This window comes from Bos taurus, chromosome 9 (assembly GCF_002263795.3).
Source record: "Bos taurus isolate L1 Dominette 01449 registration number 42190680 breed Hereford chromosome 9, ARS-UCD2.0, whole genome shotgun sequence".
NCBI classification, from domain to species: Eukaryota; Metazoa; Chordata; class Mammalia; order Artiodactyla; family Bovidae; genus Bos; species Bos taurus.
The window spans coordinates 50,465,363-50,487,760 of record NC_037336.1 but is presented as its reverse complement, the minus strand read 5'-3'; the positions used below and the strand labels follow the sequence as shown (position 1 = coordinate 50,487,760).

The 22,398-nt window shown below is 41.6% G+C and overlaps 1 protein-coding gene across 4 annotated transcripts in view; it reads right to left on the bottom strand.

Annotated features, from left to right (window-relative positions):
- FAXC (failed axon connections homolog, metaxin like GST domain containing) overlaps positions 1–22,398 on the bottom strand; it is a 77,960-nt gene that overhangs the window by 8,825 nt on the left and 46,737 nt on the right. For all 4 annotated transcript variants that reach the window (XM_024996972.2, XM_024996971.2, XM_024996969.2 and 1 more), the window contains one exon: positions 18,779–18,895. In XM_024996972.2, the coding sequence (XP_024852740.1) occupies positions 18,779–18,895 (117 nt within the window). The remainder of the gene's footprint in view (positions 1–18,778; positions 18,896–22,398) is intronic.

The following is a 22,398-nucleotide window of genomic DNA, read 5'->3' as shown; positions in this document are numbered from 1 at the left end:
GCAGGGTAGCTGATTCAAAATGGCAGCTAAACTACCCATCGTTTGGCTTTGTGAAACATTTTATTATTTTATGTTTGCATGTCAAGAAAACTAGTGCTTCAGCTGGTTCATCTCTAAATTAATTTATAGTCCATGAAAACACACCAACTGTTAGTTGGACTAAGTCAGCCAGAAGTGATCATTCATTCCACAAATATTTGTAGTGTTGTTACAGGCTGCTGTGCCAAGTAGTTGAAAAAAAAAAATAGGTTAGGAAGGAAATTTTGCCCTGAATCATCCATAAAATAGATAACTCAGAACTGTCTTTATGGATGAACATGCCTGCAAGCACATTTAGTAAAACAGAGATTGTTTAATTTTTTAAGTAAAATTCAACACTACACCCATGATTGGGTTCTTGCTTGGTCACCAGGTTACTTCTTTCTACTGTGAATCAAAGGAACACTTTCATTAACTTGCTAAATTTATCCAGGCATTCGTCTGAAACATGACACAGTATTTGGCTTTCATTTCCTAATTTCAAATGCAAACTGCAAAAAGAGAGTGAGTTTTTGCTTTTGAGCCACCAGATGGCAACACTGCTCAATAAGCATATAATTTGTCACTAACTCTTACAGGATTTTATTGCCCTAATAGTCTTTGGATGTTTATTTTTTTTAATTATATAAACACTCACTTACTGTGTAGGTAATCCATGTTTTATTTCAGAAAATTAGAAAATACAGGTAAGCAAAAAATAAAAGAATTACCAATAATCCCATTTGTCATAACATTTTCATTTATGCTGTTCTTGAAATTTAAGTTTATTTATATATACATGTGGGCTTCCCTTGTGGCTTAGCTTGTAAAGAATTTGCCTTCAGTGCAGGAGACCTGGGTTGGGAAGATACCCTGGAGAAGGGAAAAGCTACCCAACTCCAGTATTCTGGCCTGGAGAATTCCATGGACTCTATAGTCCATGGGGTCACAAAGAGTCAGACATGAGTGACTGACTTTCACTTTTCACATATATATATTTACATATATTTACATTTACAATGTAGCATTTACTACATATTGTTTCCTATGCTACTTTTTAAAAAATTTTTATTTATTTATTTTTGGCTGTGCTGGGTCTTCCCTACTGCCCGTGAGCTTTTCCTAGTTTCCCATGCTACTTTTTTCACTTAACAACATATGATGAAAACCTTTTAATTTTACTCTATGACCACCTTGATAATTGTATTCTACTTCATTATATAGATGTACCACAGTTTCATTTTACTTCAGCTCCCTATTATAGCCATTTAGGCTGTATCTATATTAATAGCTTTATCGGTTACAGTAACTACTCTATCTCATTTTCTATCAAAGAAGATAATATATATTCATTTTGGAAAATCCTAAGTCTGTATATAGAAATGGTATAAATATATATAATACACACACACACACACACACATATAAAGAAGAAAACAAAAGCATCAATAATCACACCAATGCAAGGTAATGACAATTAACATTTTGGTGTGTTTCTTTCAGTATTTTTTCAATTTATGTATTGTCATTATTATCATTAGTTGTCACTTCCTGTAACATTGTAAACATTTTCCCACTAAAGTTTTTCAAAACTTTGATTGCTGTTCTGCTTAAATAAACCCATCCCCTACAAAACATAAGGCGAATCCCCCTGCCTCATGGATCCTGTAAACTACTGGATTTGTACATGGTTCACCATGTTCAGTTTTCTCAGATCAAAATAGCTCGACTCACGCTTCTGAGTCCATTCTGATTGCCCCCAACTTGAAGATCTATGAGCTCAGGAGCCAGAAGCCGAGAAGCCCACATCACTGCTCCTTTTGGGAAGACACACGCAAATTTTTCACCTATTTTCTCCCTCAGGGAAGCAGTTGTGAAGATGCTTTATCTGGTATTGCTGGCGACCAAAAATTAGATAAAGATGAGGAAGCGGCAGCAAGGGGCCACTGGGGTGGAGGATATCAGAGATGAACTGGGGTCACTTCACAGCTGGGGACCACCTCTTTGCCTCAGTCAAGTCCATTCCCAGAAAGCCAGAACCTAGGTACAAAGTGCACGGAATCCAGATGATAAATGACTGTGCACGCCTTCTGTGGCTATCCTCTCTACAGCCCTTTTCTTTACCTTTCATCCAAGAGAGTTGCCCCCCTTCATGACTATGTTTCATTAGAACCTTTTCAATCAGGAACAATAAAAATTAATAATAATAAAAATAGCAAACATGTATATAGGCCTTACTGTGTACCGGGCAATACTTGAAGTGCTTTATTTACTACTGAATTCATATTAACTCCCATCCCTAGTCCTGGCACCAATCCTATGAGAGAGGAGCTATTACTATGTGCATTTATGATAGGAAAACTGAATCAACAAGGAAATTAATTAACTTGCCTGAAGTCACACAGCTAGACAGTGGCAGAGCCAGGATTCAAACAAAAGCAGTCCCCAGACTCCAAGCCCTCCACCAAGACTTGACCTTGCCTCTCTCCTGATGAGCTGACAGCCTGGCCTGGGAATTCATAGCTTCCAACTACCTATCACAGATTATTTTTCAGTAATTCTTTCTAGAGTCTCAAGAATTATGAGAGGGCAGGTGTTGTCACTCAAAGACAATGGGTTGTCATGAAGAAGCAATCATTCTATCATGCCGTTAAGAAATGGTCTGCTTCGATAAGCAAAGACTGGGAGCTCACATGCCCATCCTCATATCCTGGCCCTGATAAAAAGAGTGAAGCAAAGAGTGAAAATTTACACTTCAATTCTCCCTTTATCTGGATTTGCCAATCCCTTCTTATGCATAGACCCTCTACCAGCAGATCCACTCAACATGCTACCAGCCAAAAAGAATGAAAAAAGTCAGCAGAGAAACAGGTTGTGTGTGTAGTGTGTGTGTGATATGCTCATGTTAACATAAATGCCTATATTGAAGATGTAAACTTTGTGAAATAATTTTTTAGAACAGGAGGTTTTTTTCTCAAAGAGTACTCAACAAACAGATAATGTCACCTATCAGGCTGGTAAGAATTAAAGCTTGATACCATCCAATGTGGAGAGTCAGACATTGTACAACATGGTTGGTGGAAGTATAAATTGTTAAAAGCTTTTCAGGAAAGTAATGTGAGGTTACCTATTGAAATTTTAAATGCACTTGTGTGTTGGCTCAGGACTCTGCTTTTAGTACTCTCTTCTACTCTTGCCTGGAAAATCCCATGGACAGAGGAGCCTGGAAGGTTGCAGGCCATGGGGTCGCAAAGAGTCAGACACGACTGAGTGACTTCACATTTCACTTTCACTTTCTACTAAAATAAAAGCATCAGTATGTAAAGACAGATGCACATGGATGTTGAATGTAGTATTATGTCAATGAAGAGAAAGAAAACAAAGATGGAAACAGCCTGAATATCCAATAAGGATTGACTGATATTTGTCATATCAATCCTATAGAATATTGTACAACTATTAAAACAATAAATATTCTATTTAGCAAAAAAAAATTATAAAGTAATATGTATAACATAATTCCATTTGGTTTTAAAATAATATAAAAACAGCTATATATATGTATGTAAATTTGTATATGAAAAATAAAAAGTACAGAAGGGTTCACTTCAAATCCCTAATCTTGGTTTTCTATGGGAGTGATTTTGGACATCTGTGCCTTTATTTTTCATACACAAATTTACATACCTATATATAACTGTCTTTTTTATTTTATTATTTTAAAATTAAACAGTGGAATTGCACTATACACATTATAATCTTTTCACTAAATAGAATACTATATCTTTTTAATAGCTGCACAATATTCTATAGGAAGGTGGTGCTAATGGTTGAGAATCTGCCTGCCAATGCAGGAGACATGAGACATGAGTTCGATCCCTAGGTGGAGAAAATCCCCTGAAGGAGGGCATGGGCTATAGTCCATGGGGTTGCACAGAGTCAGACATGACTGAAGCAATCTTAGCACACACACACAATATAGGCGAGGAGATGATAAATCTTTTAAAACACACCTGCCTAATTCAACTTATTGTGACAATTGTGTATTACTTTTTAATTTAAAGATCCAATAAAATAAATTAGTAAAATGACTAATGAGTGGTTATTAATATTTTCAGAAAACTGGAGAGGTTATTTATCAGAAAACCAAATGGCCCTTCACCCCGAGGACACTCCCAGACAGGATAAAGAACTTTTCTCTTGAAGTTTCGCTAATGGAAATATTCCCCACTCTTTGGAAAAAGTGACTCATTTCATTTTCCTGTATCACTCCAGCTCCTCCCAGCACCGCTGCAGCCCTGGACCCTTAACCAGCTGATACCTAGAAAACGGGGCTGGCGCCCACACACACTCTGTTTTCAAGGCGTTCCCTCAGCACCTCCCTCTCCATGCTTGTGCAGGGTGCCAGCTGTGCCCGTGGTTGCTTCCTTTAACCCCGTGTCACACGAGCAGCAAGGGTGCTGAACATTTCCTCTTTAGAAAAGTTCTTATCAAACTTGAATGTGGCAATGAGGACACCCCGCCCCTTTCCCAGTCTCCCTGAAGCTAATTCACAGATCTAAAAATACAAACACCAGCAAAGGTCACTCAAGCCAACCTTTTCCCAAGACCCAAATTCCCCCACAACCTCTTCCTAAACACCTCCAAATAGGGAACAGTAAGAGTATGGGGTGAGTATGTTTTTCAAGGATTCCAGCATTCTTTCTATCTTATAATCTATCAAAAAATAAGCAAAGAATACATCCAAGTACAATAAATAATTATTGATAGAAAATCTGCTGAACAGGGTTTTTCTTAAAACACAAAGGTCTGTCTAGTCAAAGCTATGATTTTTCCAGTAGTCATGTATGGATGTGAGAGCTGGACAATAAAATAGGCTGAGCACCAAAGAATTGATGCCTTCGAACTGTGGTGTTGGAGAAGATTCTTGAGAGCCCCACCTTGGACAGCAAGGAGATCAAAACAGTCAATTCCTAAAGGAAATCAATCCTGAATATTCACTGGAAGGACAGATGGTGAAGCTGAAGCTCCAACACTTTGACCACCTGATTCAAAGAACTGACTCATTGGAAAAGACCCTGATGCTGGGCAAGATTGAAGGGAGGAGGAGAAGGGAACGACAGAAGATGAGATGGTTGGATGGCATCACCAACTCAATGAACATGAATTTGAGCAAACTCCAGAAGATGGTGAGGGACAGGGAGGCCTGGCGTGCTGCAGCCCATGGGGTCGCAACTGAAAAACAAAAACAATGGAGGGTTGTGTTTCTTACAAATTCAGAAAAATAGCATTAGGTTCTTTGATTTTGATCTGGCTCCCCAGGGCGAGCAGTGGAGTGGCAAAACCCTTTCCCTTTTGCTGTTTTATTTTCCAGGCTCTCCATGCTCCACACCTGTGTTAAAGAGGGCCATCCACATGCAGTTCTCTAGTAAGGATACTCTGGTAAAAATATCAAATGTGACTCCACATTAAAAGGGTTGCTGAAAAAGACAAGAAATAACAAGTATAGGTGAGCATGTGGAGAAAAAGGAACCCTCATTCACTGCTGTTGGGAATGTAAATCGGTGCTGCCACTATGAAAAACAACGTGGAGGTTACTCAAAAATTAAAAATAAAACTACCATATGATACAGCAATTCCATTCCATTTGAGGTACTTCCAGACACTGCTGATGAGAATATAAATTGAAACAGTCCTTCTAGAAAGCAATTTAGCTGTGTAGACCAAGAGTTTGCACCCTTTGAGACAGTGATTCCCCAACTAGAAATTTAGCTTAAGTAAACAACCAGAGGTAAGCGTATATATATATGTATACAATAAATACACAATATTCACTATAGAATGTTAGTAAAAATTATTTAAAATCACCAGCAAGAGACTTTCCCAGTAGTCCAGTGGTAAAGAATCCACTTGCCAGTACAGGGGACATGGGTTCAGTCCCGGCCCAGGAAAATTCCACATGCCTTGAGGCACCTAAGTCTGTGTGCCACAGCTACTGAGACTGTGCTCTGGAGCCCTTGAGCCACAACTAATAAAGCCTGCACACTCTCAAGTCCGTGCTCTGCAACAGGAGAAACCACCGCAATGAGAAGCCTGACCACTGAAAGCAGAGAAGCTGGCATGTAGCAACGAAGACTTAGTGCAGCCAAAACTAAAGAAAAAGTAAAACAAACCACCCACAAGTCCAGAAAAAGATTAATTACATAAATTACAGTGTAGCTATAGGATATTTTGCAATGATTAACTACATTGTTTTGAAGAATATTTAATAACAAAGGAAATGGCCATAATACAGTTAATCAAAAACTGCCAACTTCAGGATATAACTATTTCAACATGATCTCAATTTTGAAACATAAATGCATACATGTAGTTGATAAAAGATGAAGAAACATACTACAATATTAACAGAAGCTCTCTGTGGGTGTTAGGGTCACAAGTTATTAATAATCTTTTTATTTTTTTATTTTTTTTCACGATTGGTGAGTTTTATTTATTTATTTATTTTATTTTACTTTTAAACTTTACATAATTGTATTAGTTTTGCCAAATATCAAAATGAATCCATCACAGGTATACATGTGCTCCCCATCTTGAACCCTCCTCCCTCCTCCCTCCCCATACCATCCCTCTGGGTCATCCCAGTGCACTAGCCCCAAGCATCCAGTATCGTGCATCGAACCTGGACTGGCATCTCGTTTCATACATGATATTTTACATGTTTCAATGCCATTCTCCCAAATCTTCCCACCCTCTCACTCTCCCACAGATTCCATAAGACTGTTCCATACAATCTTTTTAAAAAAATCTTTATCTTTTCTAAATTTTTCCAGTCAGGAAATATTTCACATCATACACAAACATATTATATATATTTTAAGAATTGTCGAATGTTCAAAGTCTGTCCTCCTACTCACTGAAATTAAGGAAAATTGCCCACTATTCTGGATGTTTCCTGGAGTAGTTTGTGTAACTAGATATTGTAAATAATATCTAGGATCAAAAAGCTAATTTTTTAAAACTTTTTGACTGCACCATGAGGTATGCAAAATCTTAATTCCCTGACTAGGGATCCAACCCTTGCCCCCTGAAATGGAGGCATGGACCACTGGACCACCAGGGAACTCCCAAGAAGCTAATATTATACACACACCCTCACACAGGTGGCAAGGACAATGTCGCCCTGGCTGTCCCAAAGCTACAGCAGAAAATTGCCAGATCCAAGCCACTTGCACGCCTGGGTGTGAGCCAGGTCTCCACTATTCAGGCTCCTGGTGGTTTGTTTCTACTTCTCCTTCCTCTTGTTACTTCTTGGCAAAGTCTCCACCACAGAAAAAGCAAAGGCAGAGAAAGAAGCTGAGACCAGATTAGTAGCTTGCCTGCACTAGCAGCTCTGATCAAAGGCTTAGAAGGGGCCTGGAATAATGACTGAAATGACTTTTAAAGAGTCACTGTGGACTTGAATGACTTGTGCTCCTCCAGTCCCCAAGGAGAGCTGGAAGCTACTAACTTGTTCTAAGAATCAAAGTGCCTGCAACTATGTGCCAACAATGCCCTGCAGATGATAGCATCAGATTCTCCCAGTGTATGCATCTCCAAGTGAGACTCAAAAATCAATTCTCCAAAAACACCAATCATTTCTTTAAAAAGAATACTAAATGCCTCAAGTCCCTCCAGGAAGTAACAGAGGAAAGTGCCAAGTCATAAATAAATCAGTTAAAGATGCCTCATTTCCTTAAGAAGGGATTCTGTACAATCTAAGAGTTCTACTGATATTGGATACCTAAATCCTTCTAAAATAACAGATGACCTCATACACTTCACCCTTGAACAAAGTGGGGGTTAATTCACATAGAATTTATAGTCAGTCCTCTGTATCCAAGGTTCCTCCACATTCATGGATTCAACCAACCATGGATTGTGTAGCAGTATAGTCATTACTATTGAAAAATATTCACGTATAAGTGACCCGTGCAATTCAAACTTGTGTTGTTCAAGCGCCAAATGTAGTGCCTGTGTGCATAGGGCATGTGATTGTATGTGTACAGGGTATGTGTTTGCACTTGGGTAAAAGTATAAGTGTGTGAATAAGTGAGTATGTACAGAACTATGTGAGTAAATGTGTTTGTATTCACAGGTGTGCAGGGAAATGGAAGGAGAGAGTAGGAAGTAACAGGAAGAGAGAATATATACAAAACACACCCCTAAATGAACTAAAAGTAATCAGTATCTTTTAGACCACCATGGAAAATCTGATTACATTAAAGGGAAACTATTTTAAGTGCTACAAGCATCACCAATCTGATAGTCAATTGATGAATTGAATATTCAATTTAGATAATTCCCAACACATCACAAGACAAGGAATATCTTCATGCTGATTATCTAGAAAATTAAATATAAGCCCATACTATCCTTACCCCCACTCAGTGGTAGTTTCAGAAGACCTTCAACAAATGCCTGATTTCTTCCAACTAAGCCTGGTAAAATGTTATCTGAAGTCCTATTCCCACCAATCTGGAGCGTACTCCTGCTGCCATTAGCCTGGTCTGAACCTCTGGACATACACATGAGTAGACACACACAGACACAGTTACAGCCTTCACCATCCTCCCTACCCACCCACCCGTGACTACCACACATGACTGCTCACCTGCCTCAGTTTCTTATATGATTTTCCTTGCTTGGTCCCATCCATCCATCCAACATTAATTAAGAGTATTATATATGTTATTCACTGGTGATCTCATGTACACCCCCAGTCTCTCAGCCAGGATATGTAAAGTGAAAAGCCTTAGTTTTTCAGTCATGTCCAACTCTTTGCAGCCCCATGGACTGTTGCCCACCAGGCTCCTTGGCCCATGGATCTGAAAGAGCTAAGCTTAGGCAGGCAGTCCAAGGCCCTATAAGGAGGAGGTGAACATTCTCTGCTCATGCCTTCCTTGAGCCTTATGCAACAATGTATCTTCCCCTAGAACTGGCCTTTCTTTAGGTCCCAACTAATAATCACAGCACAATGTCTTACTCATGGAAATGCTTTTCTTAGACTCTATGTTAATGATTATAACAAATCTTGCCTGGAAACCTGTTTCTCAAGACTTGTACCTCTGAGTACACAGCAACAGTGTATCTCGCCCAGACACTGCCAGAGCCGTTCTCTCTGGCTAATCTTGTGCCTAAGTTATCGCAGGATGTATGCCTTGGGAAAGGGTCTGGTGGAACTCTTACAACCTTGAGGTATTCTTTTTATTGATTCTCAGCAGCTAGTTGAGAAGTATATAAGACTCTGCTTCAACTAGTGAGGCGGGTACTCTCCTACCCACTCCCAGTGCCTCTTGCTGCAAGCTTTCTCTATCCCCGTTACTTTAACAAAATCTACACAAAGCTCTGAGTGACTGAGACTGCCTTTGGTCCCAGACTTAAATCTTCTCCTTCAGAGACCATGAATCTGGCAACACTGTTCACTGTAAGCTATCATCTTGGGGTCTCGTCTGGGATCTTCAAGACAAAGTAAGAACTTTCAGAGCTGGGACTCTTTTGCTCTTTTAATGTAAAGTCTCTACTTTCCTAACTCAGTGTGTCTGTCTGTGTGAATGTGCAAGAAGCAAGAGCTGTGTCCTGCTCCACGGTTCCATGGTGATCCTCATATGGCAGTATGCCTGCCGGGGTTTATACTGACCTGCCAGTGTCAAGAACCAATGTCCTCACGAGGGGAGTGGTCAAAAATGGATGAAGAGTATGGACCAAACTTCTTTTCCCCGGTCAGCCTTTCCTGGTCTCTCTGACTGCTTTCATAACTGCTTGAGGAAGTCAAGGTACTAACCTAGTATGCCGGATTGTAGACTGTCAGGAGACTTACAATCCATGCTGTTATTGAGTTTTTCTAGCCAGACCATCATTCCAACAGGGCACTGCAGGCAGGAACACATTAGGGAGCTTAAGTGGAGCTCTAGCTCCAGGGACATCTCTCAGACTGAAAATCACCCTCCTGACCCCAGAGACCCAGAGATGAGTTCTTGTTATGGCCATGCCTCCAGACTATACGGATGGATGTATTACTGGTGAACATGAGATTCCTGAGGACTCAGATCAGGGAACCCCAGATTTGGGCAGATTGGAAATGCAGCGGGCTTCTTCCCTTGGTAATGCAAGCTCTTTGTGGACCAAATAAAGCCCTCCAATGACCCTTATTTCAACTCTTTAGATATTCTTTTTGTACAATCTGCTGGACAGGAATAGAAAGGTTGACCTTGACACTCCATGAACATGAAAGATTATTCTTTTCCTAGCAGGCCAGCCCTCCATCACCTCCTTTTTTATCACATAGGCGGATATGGAAGCTCTCAGAAGGGACATCTTGGCTTTTCTGTTCGGCCCTTTATAACTTACTGCTTCTACTGAGGTCAGGAATGTGCTCAGGAATGTGCACAGACACACAGAAGATGGGTGTTTCCCCTAGTGGTCTGAGCTTGGGAGACATTCTGGAAGGCTACTCTGCTCTACCCCAGGTGACCTCAGAGGAGGAGCAGAAACCAGGCAAAGGTTTTAATGGCGAGGAACTGGACATCAATCTGGGATGCCATCAGGTCTGCCCCTGGTGCATCTCCACCCCTCCTCGGTGGTAGAACCGGGATGGACGACAGTGGGACACCCGCGCTGGTAAGGACAGATTAACTTGGCCAGGGAAGGAAGCTTAGGTGGAAGACCTGTCTCCACTCCCATCTAGAGCAGGGAGGGATGCCTCTGGTAGAAAAAAGCCACGGCACTGGGTGCCGCTTTTTTCTCTCTTACAGATGGGAGCTAACAGTTCCAGAACCACCCCTTTGAATTGTATCTTGAAAAACTGGGATAAGTTTGATCCCCAGAGCCTAAAAAGCCCCTTCTAAACAGGATCTCTTTACTTTAAGAAAAGCCCTCACCTTCCCGGAGAGACAATCCCTGCTGGGACAACACCTTATCAATCAGGCTACCCCTGTCATCAAAGCCAATTTGAACACTCTCTGGTTTAAATTTTAGCTATGAAACTATGACTACAAAAAAGAGAGATGACATTTTTGATACTGAATGGCCATGATATTCTTTAGACTCCGGAGAACACTGGTTAAAATGAAATCTTTTTGAAATTGCAAAACTGGTTATTTTTGCTTGTGCAATTAGGAAAAAGCTGGTTTATTAAAATACTTTTTTTTTGGAGCTCCAACCCTGCCTGAGAAACAAAAAACATGCCTGGGAAAAAACTCTGAAGTTACCTCTTATCATGTCCTTGAGATACACAGCCCATTCTGTCTGGGACTCCAGCCATGAGCAAACTGGTAGAACTTCAGGCCAAAGGAAAAAAAGGCAAATAGACATTTTAAGTTTCAGGCAGAAAACTGTGAGGTTTCTGTCTGTCCAGATATGTGTGTCCCAGCGTGTGTCTCCGTCCTTGGACAATATTGCTAAAGGCTAATTGGTCAGTGAGCTCTATTTAATTGGCCCAAAGAAAAGTAAGTGCTTACGAATCAAACAATTCTAATTTAAGAAAATTAAACTAAAATGAATTTCAGGCTTGTGTGAACTGGTAAATATTCACTATTGAATTGATACCTGGTATTGATGTTTGTTTATTGATCTAATTAACATAGACATTGTGAAGATACTTTTGCCAATGATATAGCTTTGGGTGATTTATATTTACCATTCTACAAAATGATGATATAAAGTACAGGTCATGGTTGCTGAAGGAAAGTAGGATGTGTGTTTTCAATAAAAAGGCATAAGGAATGGAATAACATTCTATTAAGGGAAAGGAAGTAAATCTGAACTTAAAGGTGGCTGTTCTCTGAATGGGCAAATAAAATAACCACACAGAAGTATAAAAAAGGCTTGTGGCAAGGGGAAGAGAGTTTTGTGTATGATGCAAGCTTCTTAAGACATTAAACTGTCTTTGAAACATTTTATTGTTACTTTGACTAAGTGAATAACTATTGTTTCACAGTGAATAAAAGCTGGTACCAATCTGGAATTTGGTTTTCTCTTCCTATTAAAAGAACAAAGTTTTCTTTGAATGTGGCCTTTGATGACAGACTATGGCACACATAGACAAAGCTCATTCTGCTTCTACAAAAATTAACCCCTCATCAGGGAACTTATGGAGAAGGAAATGGCAACCCACTCCAGTGTTCTTGCCTGGAGAATCCCAGGGACGGGGGAGCCTGGTGGGCTGCCGTCTATGGGGTCACACAGAATCAGACATGACTGAAGAGACTTAGCAGCAGCAGCAGCAGCGGGAAACTTAAAACAGATAAACAATGGCTAGAAACTAAATAGTTGGGGTTATGGGAAATCCAAGACAGCCACTTGGCTTTTCCTAGCTCCCCGACAAACCTCACTTTTATTTGATAAGATAAAGCCTTTCCTGGCTTCAGGGTTAGTATCTCACAATGGAGAACAAATGTCTAAAATATGTTTTCTACAATCTCCAGTGACTGGGGCACCCACTTTGCTGGACAGGTAGTACAGACATTGGCAAGAAACTTCACAAGCTTCTTGGAGACTATCGTTATCACTGACATCCTCGGTCGTCGGGCAAGGATGACAGAACAAAGGCTAGGTTACATGAGATTGAATAGACCGCTAAATATGACTCAATTTTTATGACTTTTTCTCTGACATATTACTGGCTTCTAATCTTTGTTTTCAGATATAAAGAAGCTCTCTCCTTAAGTTACTGATGGTTTAAAACAATTTAGTGATTTACACCTGTGGGTAAAATTAAAACATCTTTCTTTTCTCTCTGCCTCGTCCCTCGAGAAACTGGAGACACTTGGGTTCTGAACAGCCTCATCAAGGTAAAAAAGACTGTTTCTGGATATATACAGAAATCTCAAAGTATACTGGGGAGCTCTAAAAGAAAAAATCCACCAAACTGATGTCAGGCCTACAGCATCTATTATGTTTCCCTAAATATTAAGTTCTAGTTTTGTTAATTAAGGTCTGTATTTACTAAAACTCACTTCTGAGATAGTTCCCTGTGGTTATGTTACATTGCTAAGAGGTTTAATTAAGTTATTAAAAAGGACACTCTGAGCTTATCTCTAAAGCTTATCTCAGTAGCCAGTCTTTGAATAAAGATAAAATGCTCCAGGATATGCAACCAGGAGATTAACAACAGGCTGTAGTCATTTAACAAACTAAGTCATCTCCTCCTGGAGATGTCACTGGGCTATACCTAGTGGAAGTTCTTGACTTAAGTTCTTACTTATGATTTTACTATTACTGCTAACTATATTGCTTTCTATATTGCCTGTTTCAAGAAGTATTGTCCCTTACATTATCAAGTGTGTGACTGAGTCACAGTTCCATATGAAACCCATAGTTATAATGGTGTGACTCTGTATATGAGAAGAAGCAACAAGAAGGAATGTTTTCCTGGACCAAGAGACTAGTGAGACAGGTGAGGTCGAGAGACTTTTGCTACTCACAGGCCCTAGTCCAATAACAGCACGTTGAGTGGCCCATCGGCGAAATCTTCGACAGATCTGGGAATGAGCCTTCCCAGTACTGTGGGACAAGGTGGTCATGAAATGCCCCCCAAACTATGGTCAAACTCAGGGCCATACAGGGGCCCTGCAACTGGAAACTGGCACTTGCCATGGGCATCTACAAAGATTAAATCATGGACACTACAGCTGTTGACCTTCAACATCTCCTGAATGGAATTCAGGGTGGAAATCAGAAATTAGGCACTTACTCTGTGCTCTGGAAAAATGGACAAAACAGGCCTTCGGAAAGTTAGATATTTTCAGGTAAAGATTTTCTTGAACCCAAATTCTTGTATCTTCTCATACCTAAAAAAATGCTAAAATTGTCAGTGGTGACAACTACTTTGGCTAATATGTTAATACCACAATAAGAGGCTAAAGCCTACTTGGACAAACTTAGACAACTGGCTACCTGGCTATCAGTCAGTTCAGTCACTCAGTCGTGGCTGACTCTCTGCAGCCCCATGAATCACAGCATGCCAGGCCTCCCTGTCCATCACCAACTCCCGGAGTTCACCCAAACTCATGTCCATCGAGCTGGTGATGCCATCCAGCCATCTCATCCTCTGCCGTCCCCTTGTCCTCCCACCCCTAATCCCTCCCAGCATCAGGGTCCTTTTCAATGAGTCAACTCTTCGCATCAGGTGGCCAAAGTATTGCATCAGTCCTTCCAATGAACACCCAGGTCTGATCTCCTTTAGAATGGACTGGTTGGATCTCCTTGACATCCAAGGGACTCTCAAGAGTCTTCTCCAACACCACAGTTCAAAAGCAACAATTCTTCGGTGCTCAGCTTTCTTCACAGTCCAACTCTCACATCCATACATGACCACTGGAAAAACCATAGCCTTGACTAGATGGACCTTTGTTGGCAAAGTAATGTCTCTGCTTTTTAATATGCTATCTAGGTTGGTCATAACTTTCCTTCCAAGGAGTAAGTGTCTTAATTTTATGGCTCCAGTTACCACCTGCAGCGATTCTGGAGCCCAAAAAATAAAGTCTGACATTGTTTCCCCTGTTTCTCCATCTATTTGCCATGAAGTGATGGGACCAGATGCCATGTTCTTAGTTTTCTGAATGTTGAGCTTTAAGCCAACTTTTTCACCCTCTTCTTTCACTTTCATCATTTCTTTCTTCTTCACTTTCTGTCATAAGGGTGGTGTCATCTGCATATTGGAAGTTATTGATATTTCTTCTGGCAATCTTGATTCCAGCTTGTGCTTCTTCCAGCCCTGCATTTCTCATGATGTATTCTGCATATAAGTTAAATAAGCAGGGTGACAATATACAGCCTTGACGTACTCCTTTTCCTATTTGGAACCAGTCTGTTGTTCCATGTCCAGTTCTAACTGTTGCTTCCTGAACTGCATATAGGTTTCTCAAGAGGCAGGTCAGGTGGTCTGGTATTCCCATCTCTTTCAGAATTTTCCACAGTTTATTGTGATCCACACAGTCAAAGGCTTTGGCATAGTCAATAAAGCAGAAATAGATGTTTTTCTAGAACTCTCTTGCTTTTTCAATGATCCAGCGGCTACAAGTCTCCCTAAAATATCTGTCTATGTTGGGGTTCAGACTCATTTTTCTAAAAAGAAATGGTAATATTTATTTTGTCTGTTAAGATTCAGGTTGTCATTCTTTCAACTACTTCTAACTGGGTCTGGGATACCTACATTGAAAATGTATATGAACATGCCAAATGGCTCCATTCTTATAAATAGGACAGCCCAAGTGTTGACTCTATCTAGACCAGGATCAAAGTTACTTCCAAATGTAACCTGATTCTTTGACTCTTGCTTGGGCTGCTGATTACAGTAATTCTTTTACTGATACTTAATCTCTGCCTTTTAATCTACTTGTCTAGTTTGTTCTTTCTAAAGGATACAACGGCTTCCCAAAGTAACAGTGATGCAGAGATTCTGGTCACTCTTCAAAATGGACTCCCCTGATGTTCCACTCTTCTCACAGATACAATCTTGATTTAGAAGCTCTCCTTAGTGGTAAACTATCTTGAAAGTAATAATCGTAATCATTTTATTCTTGCTCTTTGCTCCTTATATATGTAACTGTATAATGAATTTTGTATCTAAGCAGCTTGAGACATTTAAGTTACTAATGATTGTTCATGCTTCTAGTTTTTACTGCCTCCTCTAGCTATTACTCAGGGCTCCTGGATCAGAGACCCTCAATATGAGGGTAAGGAGAATATGTTGCCTCAACAATTTAGGGTCTGTGCCCCTTACCAGCAGGAAGAAGTTACCAAAAGATTGCTCCACCCCTTTCCCTGGCAACCATATTCTCCTAAAAGAAAAAGGGAGGAATGAAAGAATTAAAGCTTGGGCAGGCAGTCCAAAGCCCTTTAAGGAGAATGTGAACAGTCGCTGCTCATGCTTTCCTTGAGCCTTATGCAACAATGTATCTTACTTGAGAACTGGCCTTTCTTTAGGTCCAGGAACTAATGATCACACAGAACATCTTACTCATGGAAATGCTTTTCTTAAACTCTATGTTAATGATTGTAATTGTAACAGATCTTGGCTGGGAATCTGTTTCTCAAGACTTGTATCCCTAATTAACAGCAACAGTATATCTCATCCAGAGACATTGCTGGAACTGTTCTCCCTGGCTAATCTTGTGCCAAAGTTATCTCAGGATGTATGCCTTGGGAAAGTGTCTGGGGGAACTTACAATCTTGAGGTATCCTTTTTATCTATTCTTAGCAGCTAGTTGAGAAGTATATGCTGCTAAGTCACTTCAGTCATGTTCGACTCTGGCGACCCCAGAGATAGCAGCTCACCAGGCTCCCCCATCCCTGGGATTCTCCAGGCAAGAACACTGGAGTGGGTTTGCCATTTCCTTCTCCAATGCATGAAAGTGAAAAGTGAAAGTGAAGTCACTCAGTTGTGTCTGACTCTTAGCGACCCCATGGACTGCAGCCTACCAGGCTCCTCCGCCCATGGCATTTTCCAGGCAAGAGTACTGGAGTGGGCTGCCATTGCCTTCTCCAGAGAAGTATATAAGGCCTCACTTAAATCTGTGAGGCAGGTACTCTCCTGACCCCTTCCAGTGCCTCTTGTTGGAAGCTTTCTCTATCCCTGTTACTTTAATAAAGGGAAACAGTGGAAACAGTGTCAGACTTTATTTTTTGGGGCTCCAAAATCACTGCAGATGGTGACTGCAGCCAGGAAATTAAAAGATGCTTACTCCTTGGAAGGAAAGTTATGATCAACCTAGAGAGCATATTCAAAAGCAAAGACATTACTTTGCCAACAAGGTTCGTCTAGTCAAGGCTATGGTTTTTCCTGTGGTCATGTATGGATGTGAGAGTTGGACTGTGAAGAAGGCTGAGCGCCGAAGAATTGATGCCTTTGAACTGTGGTGCTGGAGAAGACTCTTGAGAGTCCCTTGGACTGCAAGGAGATCCAATCAGTCCATTCTAAAGGAGATCAGCCCTGGGATTTCTTTGGAAGGAATGATGCTAAAGCTGAAACTCCAGTACTCTGGCCACCTCATGCCATGAGTTGACTCATTGGAAAAGACTCTGATGCTGGGAGGGATTGGGGGCAGGAGGAGAAGGGGACGACAGAGGATGAGATGGCTGGATGGCATCACTGACTCGATGGACGTGAGTCTGGGTGAACTCCGGGAGTTGGTGATGGACAGGGAGGCCTGGTGTGCTGCGATTCATGGGGTCGCAAGGAGTCGGATACGACTGGGCGACTGAACTGAACTGAACTGACACAAAACTTTGAGTAACTGAGGTTGTCTTTGGTCCCAGAGTTAAATCTTCTCCTTCGGAGACCACGAATCTGGCAGTACCATTCACCATAAGCTATCAGAATCTCCAGGCAAGAATACTGAAGTGGGTTACCATTCTCTTCTGCAGGGGATCTTCCCAACCCAGGGACTGAACCCAGGTCTCCTGCATTGCAGGCAGATTCTTTACTGTCTGAACCACCAGGGAAGCCCAAATATTGAAGAGTAACCACCCAACATGGGGCTTGACCGCATGACCCTGGAATTAAGAGTCCCATGCTCTACTGATTAAGCTACCAAAGCCCTGATTAACTCCTCTCATTCCCCTTCCCCAAACCAAAATATAGAACCTTGATCCCCACATTCCTAACACCAGGTACTTGCTTAGGTACTGTTTCAAACCAGAGACGACTCAAAGTGGTTTCCATTCATCCATGCAGAAGAAGCCTCTCTCAGAGGCCCCAGCAGCCATGCATATTCCAATACTCCACTCCAACACACACACACACACACACACACACACACACACACACACATACACACAAACTAACACACATGACGATCTGGTCCCTTAACATTAACCCAGGTTGAGTTGACTTTCCCTGCCCCACTGCCAACAAGAACTTGACCCCTGGCAACCATCCCCATCCCTACCCTCACACATATGTTCATCCTCTAGCTCTGGCCCCATTCAGCCCACTTTTATTCCACCAGTTTAGAATTATAATTCTCACAGGCCTACATCAAGATCACACAACAAAGATACAAGATTGTATTTCTTTGGTCAAAACGTACATATAATATCAATAATAATACCTCACATAGCACCAGACTTACAAAGAATCTGTTGACATTTTTTCCTCATTTTCCCACAAAGTTCTTGAATTTTCCAGCTCTACTACTCTCCAGGTATGATCTACAGACACCCAACTGGAATAGAAGGGAGTGTTTTGAACTTATGACACAGAATCCTATGTACCTATATCCACATGTGAACTATCTAAGACCAGTCTGTACTCAAAAGGAGCATGCGAGATAGGCAGTGAGTCCATCGCGACCACCCAACCTCAGGTGCCGCAGTGCTGGATAAACCAGAAACTGGAAAGCCACCACCATCCAAAGGAAATTAAGGCAGACTGACAAAACTAGGACACTAGGGGACTTTAAGTCCTGTTTCAGTGACAAGTATGAAATCCACTAGGTAGGCTGCTGGAAGAAAAGCCCTTGTGTAGAACGTGGCAGGACTTGTGTCAGCTTTGCTAGGAACATGGTTTGTGCAGGATGACAGGCGAGAAGCTCCATCTCTCCTCCTCTGCCTCTACCGATCCTGACACAGAAAACCAACCTTGGCCCCGGACACCACAGCCTGGTGTCTCCACAAAGCACAGCCAAGCTCACAGGCTTGGGCCCAGAATTCTCCACTGTGCTGCCCCCACCCCAGGCCCCCAGCAACTCCCCAAACCTGAGAGCTTCATAGGGCTTGCCTTTAATCAGCCGTTCAGGTCTCGTCCCAGGTAAGGTCCACATTGCCTGGGCCAAGTGTCCAAAGACAGTAGCATCGAGGGTGGAGAGCTTGGGCCCCATGATGTACTTCTTGTCACCTGCAGCAGAGAAAGAGAGAGGTCACTGGCTGGCCCTTGCTGTCCTGCTAAGTCACAATGGCATTCAGCATCTTCCATCATACATCTGCTTAACAGAGCATCAGAAGCTTTGCAAAACCAAATGCATGCACCTTCTTTTACCAAAAACTAGAAACAAAGGTAAAACAAACAATTCTGCGATATATCAACTGATATGATAGCACAGCAGGGAAGTAACTGGGAATATACCAAGGTAAGCGGATGAGGGAGGGGGTTCATGGAGAAAAGGGAGAACTGATCACCCCTAGAACCCCAGAGGCACCTCCTTGTCTCCAACTCCAGTTGTTAAAGCTTGAAATGCTTAAGAACATCTGGACATTTGCTTAAACCATCTCAAGTCAAGCACAGCCAGCCTCGGCACTTACTTTATTAAATTACTACATTTCCTTGGGGAGAACCAGAACCCTAAGCTACTTAGGAAGTCTGGAGGAAGCAAGGCTCTGTATGATGTCTCCATGGTCTTGGCAAGGTTCTCACCACTGAGCACCAACAGGAAACAAACATAAAGAGAAGCTTTAAAACTTTAGGATAAAAAGGTGGCCCAGGAGGAAATGGATCCATCCTCCTTCACATCCTGGTCCCACTGTTATTCACTATGAAAGCCTGCTCATTAATCAACCTCTCCAAGCCTCGGTTCTCCCATCTGGAAAAGGAGATGATATTAAAGGTATTTCCTAGGACCACTGTGGGGATTAAATTTCATAACACATGTAAAGCACTTAGCACCAAATCTGGGTAACTCATCAAATACCAGCACTCATGATAAGAGCCCTTCTGTTTTTCCAGTCTATTCCATATCTCACCCAAAGCTAAATCTCTAGGACATTCTTTTCATAGTGACACTGCCTTTCACAACTTTTAATGATTTATGAAATGGGCTATGAAATACAGTCCAAACTCAACCTGTAGTCCAAGGCTCATCACATTCTGCTCCCACCCACATTCCGGCTTTGCCCCTCACCCTTCTTTAACCCAGCAGGCCTGGGACAGCCCCATTCACCAGCCCACTTCATGCTTCCCACTGCTACACCTCTGCCATGCTGCACCCACACATCTCCTTGCCCTCCCAAAACCCATATGTGCCCCCTACTTCTCTCCATCTCATAAACTATATTCATCTTTCCAGCACAAGCCTTCTTTCAAAGCCCTCTCATGGCAATGGAAGCTTTCAGTCAGACAGCTCTCTTTCAAATTTCACTTTTACACATACGACCCAGATTCAAAGGGAAGAAAACAGGTTAAAGGAGAGCTATAATGGCTTCCTGGCTCCCCTGAAATTTCCTTAAACTGCTAAAAGGAAAGAGTCTAAGGGAAATGCTAGAGTACAATGTGAAGTCTGTTGTAGACTCCAAAAATTTGGGGGAGCAAGAGGAAAAAATGTACATGAGTTTTATAAAAACTTAGGAAACCTAAAAATAGAGCACATAAGACCTTGATAAAAAAAAAAAGAAAAATAATAACCATAAATATAATCATTTGAATCCATACATCAACTAATACATATAGCGTTCAGCCCAAATTTGCTTTTTGGCTCAGAACATTAAAGCTAGAAGGACCCTGAGTTATTAATAACAACAGAAACAGACTAAAAATGCCAGCACCCAGTCTCCTGACTCCCAGCCTGATACTCTCTGCTCTGCACAAGCTGCCACAGAAAGCTTCATCTATGAGATAAAGACCCCAAGGAACAGCAGGAGGGCTAAGCTGTGAATGTTTACAAAAGGATGCTTTTCATCAGGAGGGAATACAGAATATAGAAGGAGAAAGGAAGAAAAGTCTAAGGGTTTTTAAAGGTACTTGCCCCCTCCCTCAAAAAATGGATAGAATTTAGCATTCATGGTAGACACACAATTATACATGTATACACACACACACTACAGTTATAAATTTAAAGAGTATAAAAATACTCTGTTATTAAGAAGTCCTCAGAGTACCCAATGGCAGGAAACTTTAAAAAAAAAAACTTTCCTAATTAATTTTTTAGTTAATTTTAGACTTATAGAAAAGTTACAAAATAGCAGTTTCTGTATACCCTTCAACTAGCTTCTGCTAAAATGAACAGCTAAGGTAACCATCGAAAAAGCAAGAGAGTTCCAGAAAAACATCTGCTTTATTGACTGTGCCAAAGCCTTTGACTGTGTGGATCACAATAAACTGTGGAAAATTCTGAAAGAGATGAGAATACCAGACCACCTGACCTGCCTCTTGAGAAATCTGTACGCAGGTCAGGAAGCAACAGTTAGAAGTGGACATGGAACAACAGACTGGTGCCAAATACGAAAAGGAGTACGTCAAGGCTGTATGTTGTCACCCTGCTTATTTAACTTATATGTAGAGTACATCATGAGAAACACTGGGCTGGAGGAAGCACAAGCTAGAATCAAGATTGCCGGGAGAAATAGCAATAACCTCAGATATGCAGATGACACCATCCTTATGGCAGAAAGTGAAGAGGAACTAAAAAGCCTCTTGATGAAAGTGAAAGAGGAGAGTGAAAAAGTTGGCTTAAAGCTCAACATTCAACAAATTAACATCATGGCATCTGGCCCCATCACTTGATGGCAAATAGATGAGGAAACAGGGGAAACAGTGTCAGACTTTATTTTGGGGGGGCTCCAAAATCACTGCAGATGGTGGCTAAACCATGAAATTTTAAAAGACGCTTACTCCTTGGAAGGAAAGTTATGACCAACCTAGACAGCATATTAAAAAGCAGAGACATTACTTTGCCAACAAAGGTCCATCTTGTCAAGGCTATGGTTTTTCCAGTGGTCATGTATGGATATGAGAGTTGGACTATAAAGAAAGCTGAGCGCCGAAGAATTGATGCTTTTGAACTGTGGTGTTGGAGAAGACTCTTGAGAGTCCCTGGGACTGCAAGGAGATCCAGCCAGCCCATCCTAAAGGAGATCAGTCCTGAGTGTTCATTGGAAGGACTGATGTTGAAGCTGAAACTCCAATACTTTGGCCACCTGATACAAAGAAGTAACTAATTGGAAAAGACCCTGATGCTGGGGAAGATTGAGGGCAGGAGGAGAAGGGGATGACAGAGGATGAGATGGTTGGATGGCATCACCGACTCAATGGAGATGAGCTTGAGTAAACTCCAGGAGTTGGTGATGGACAGGGAGGCCTGGTGTGCTGTGGTCCATGGGGCCGCAAAGAGTCAACATGACTGAGCGACTGATCTGAACGGAACCAGGCAACCACAGTACATTTATTGTTGCTGTCGTTGTTTAGTCGCCCAGTCGTGTTGGACCCTTTTGCAATCCCATGGATTGGGATTCTCCAGGCAAGAATACTGGAGTCAGTTGCCATTTCCTTTCTCCAGGGGATCTTCCCAACCCAAGGATCAAATCCATGTCTCCTGCCTGCATCTCCAGCCTTGCTGGCAGATTTTTTACCACTGAGCCACCAGGAAAGTCCCTCAGTACATTTACCAAAACTAAGAAATTAACATCAAT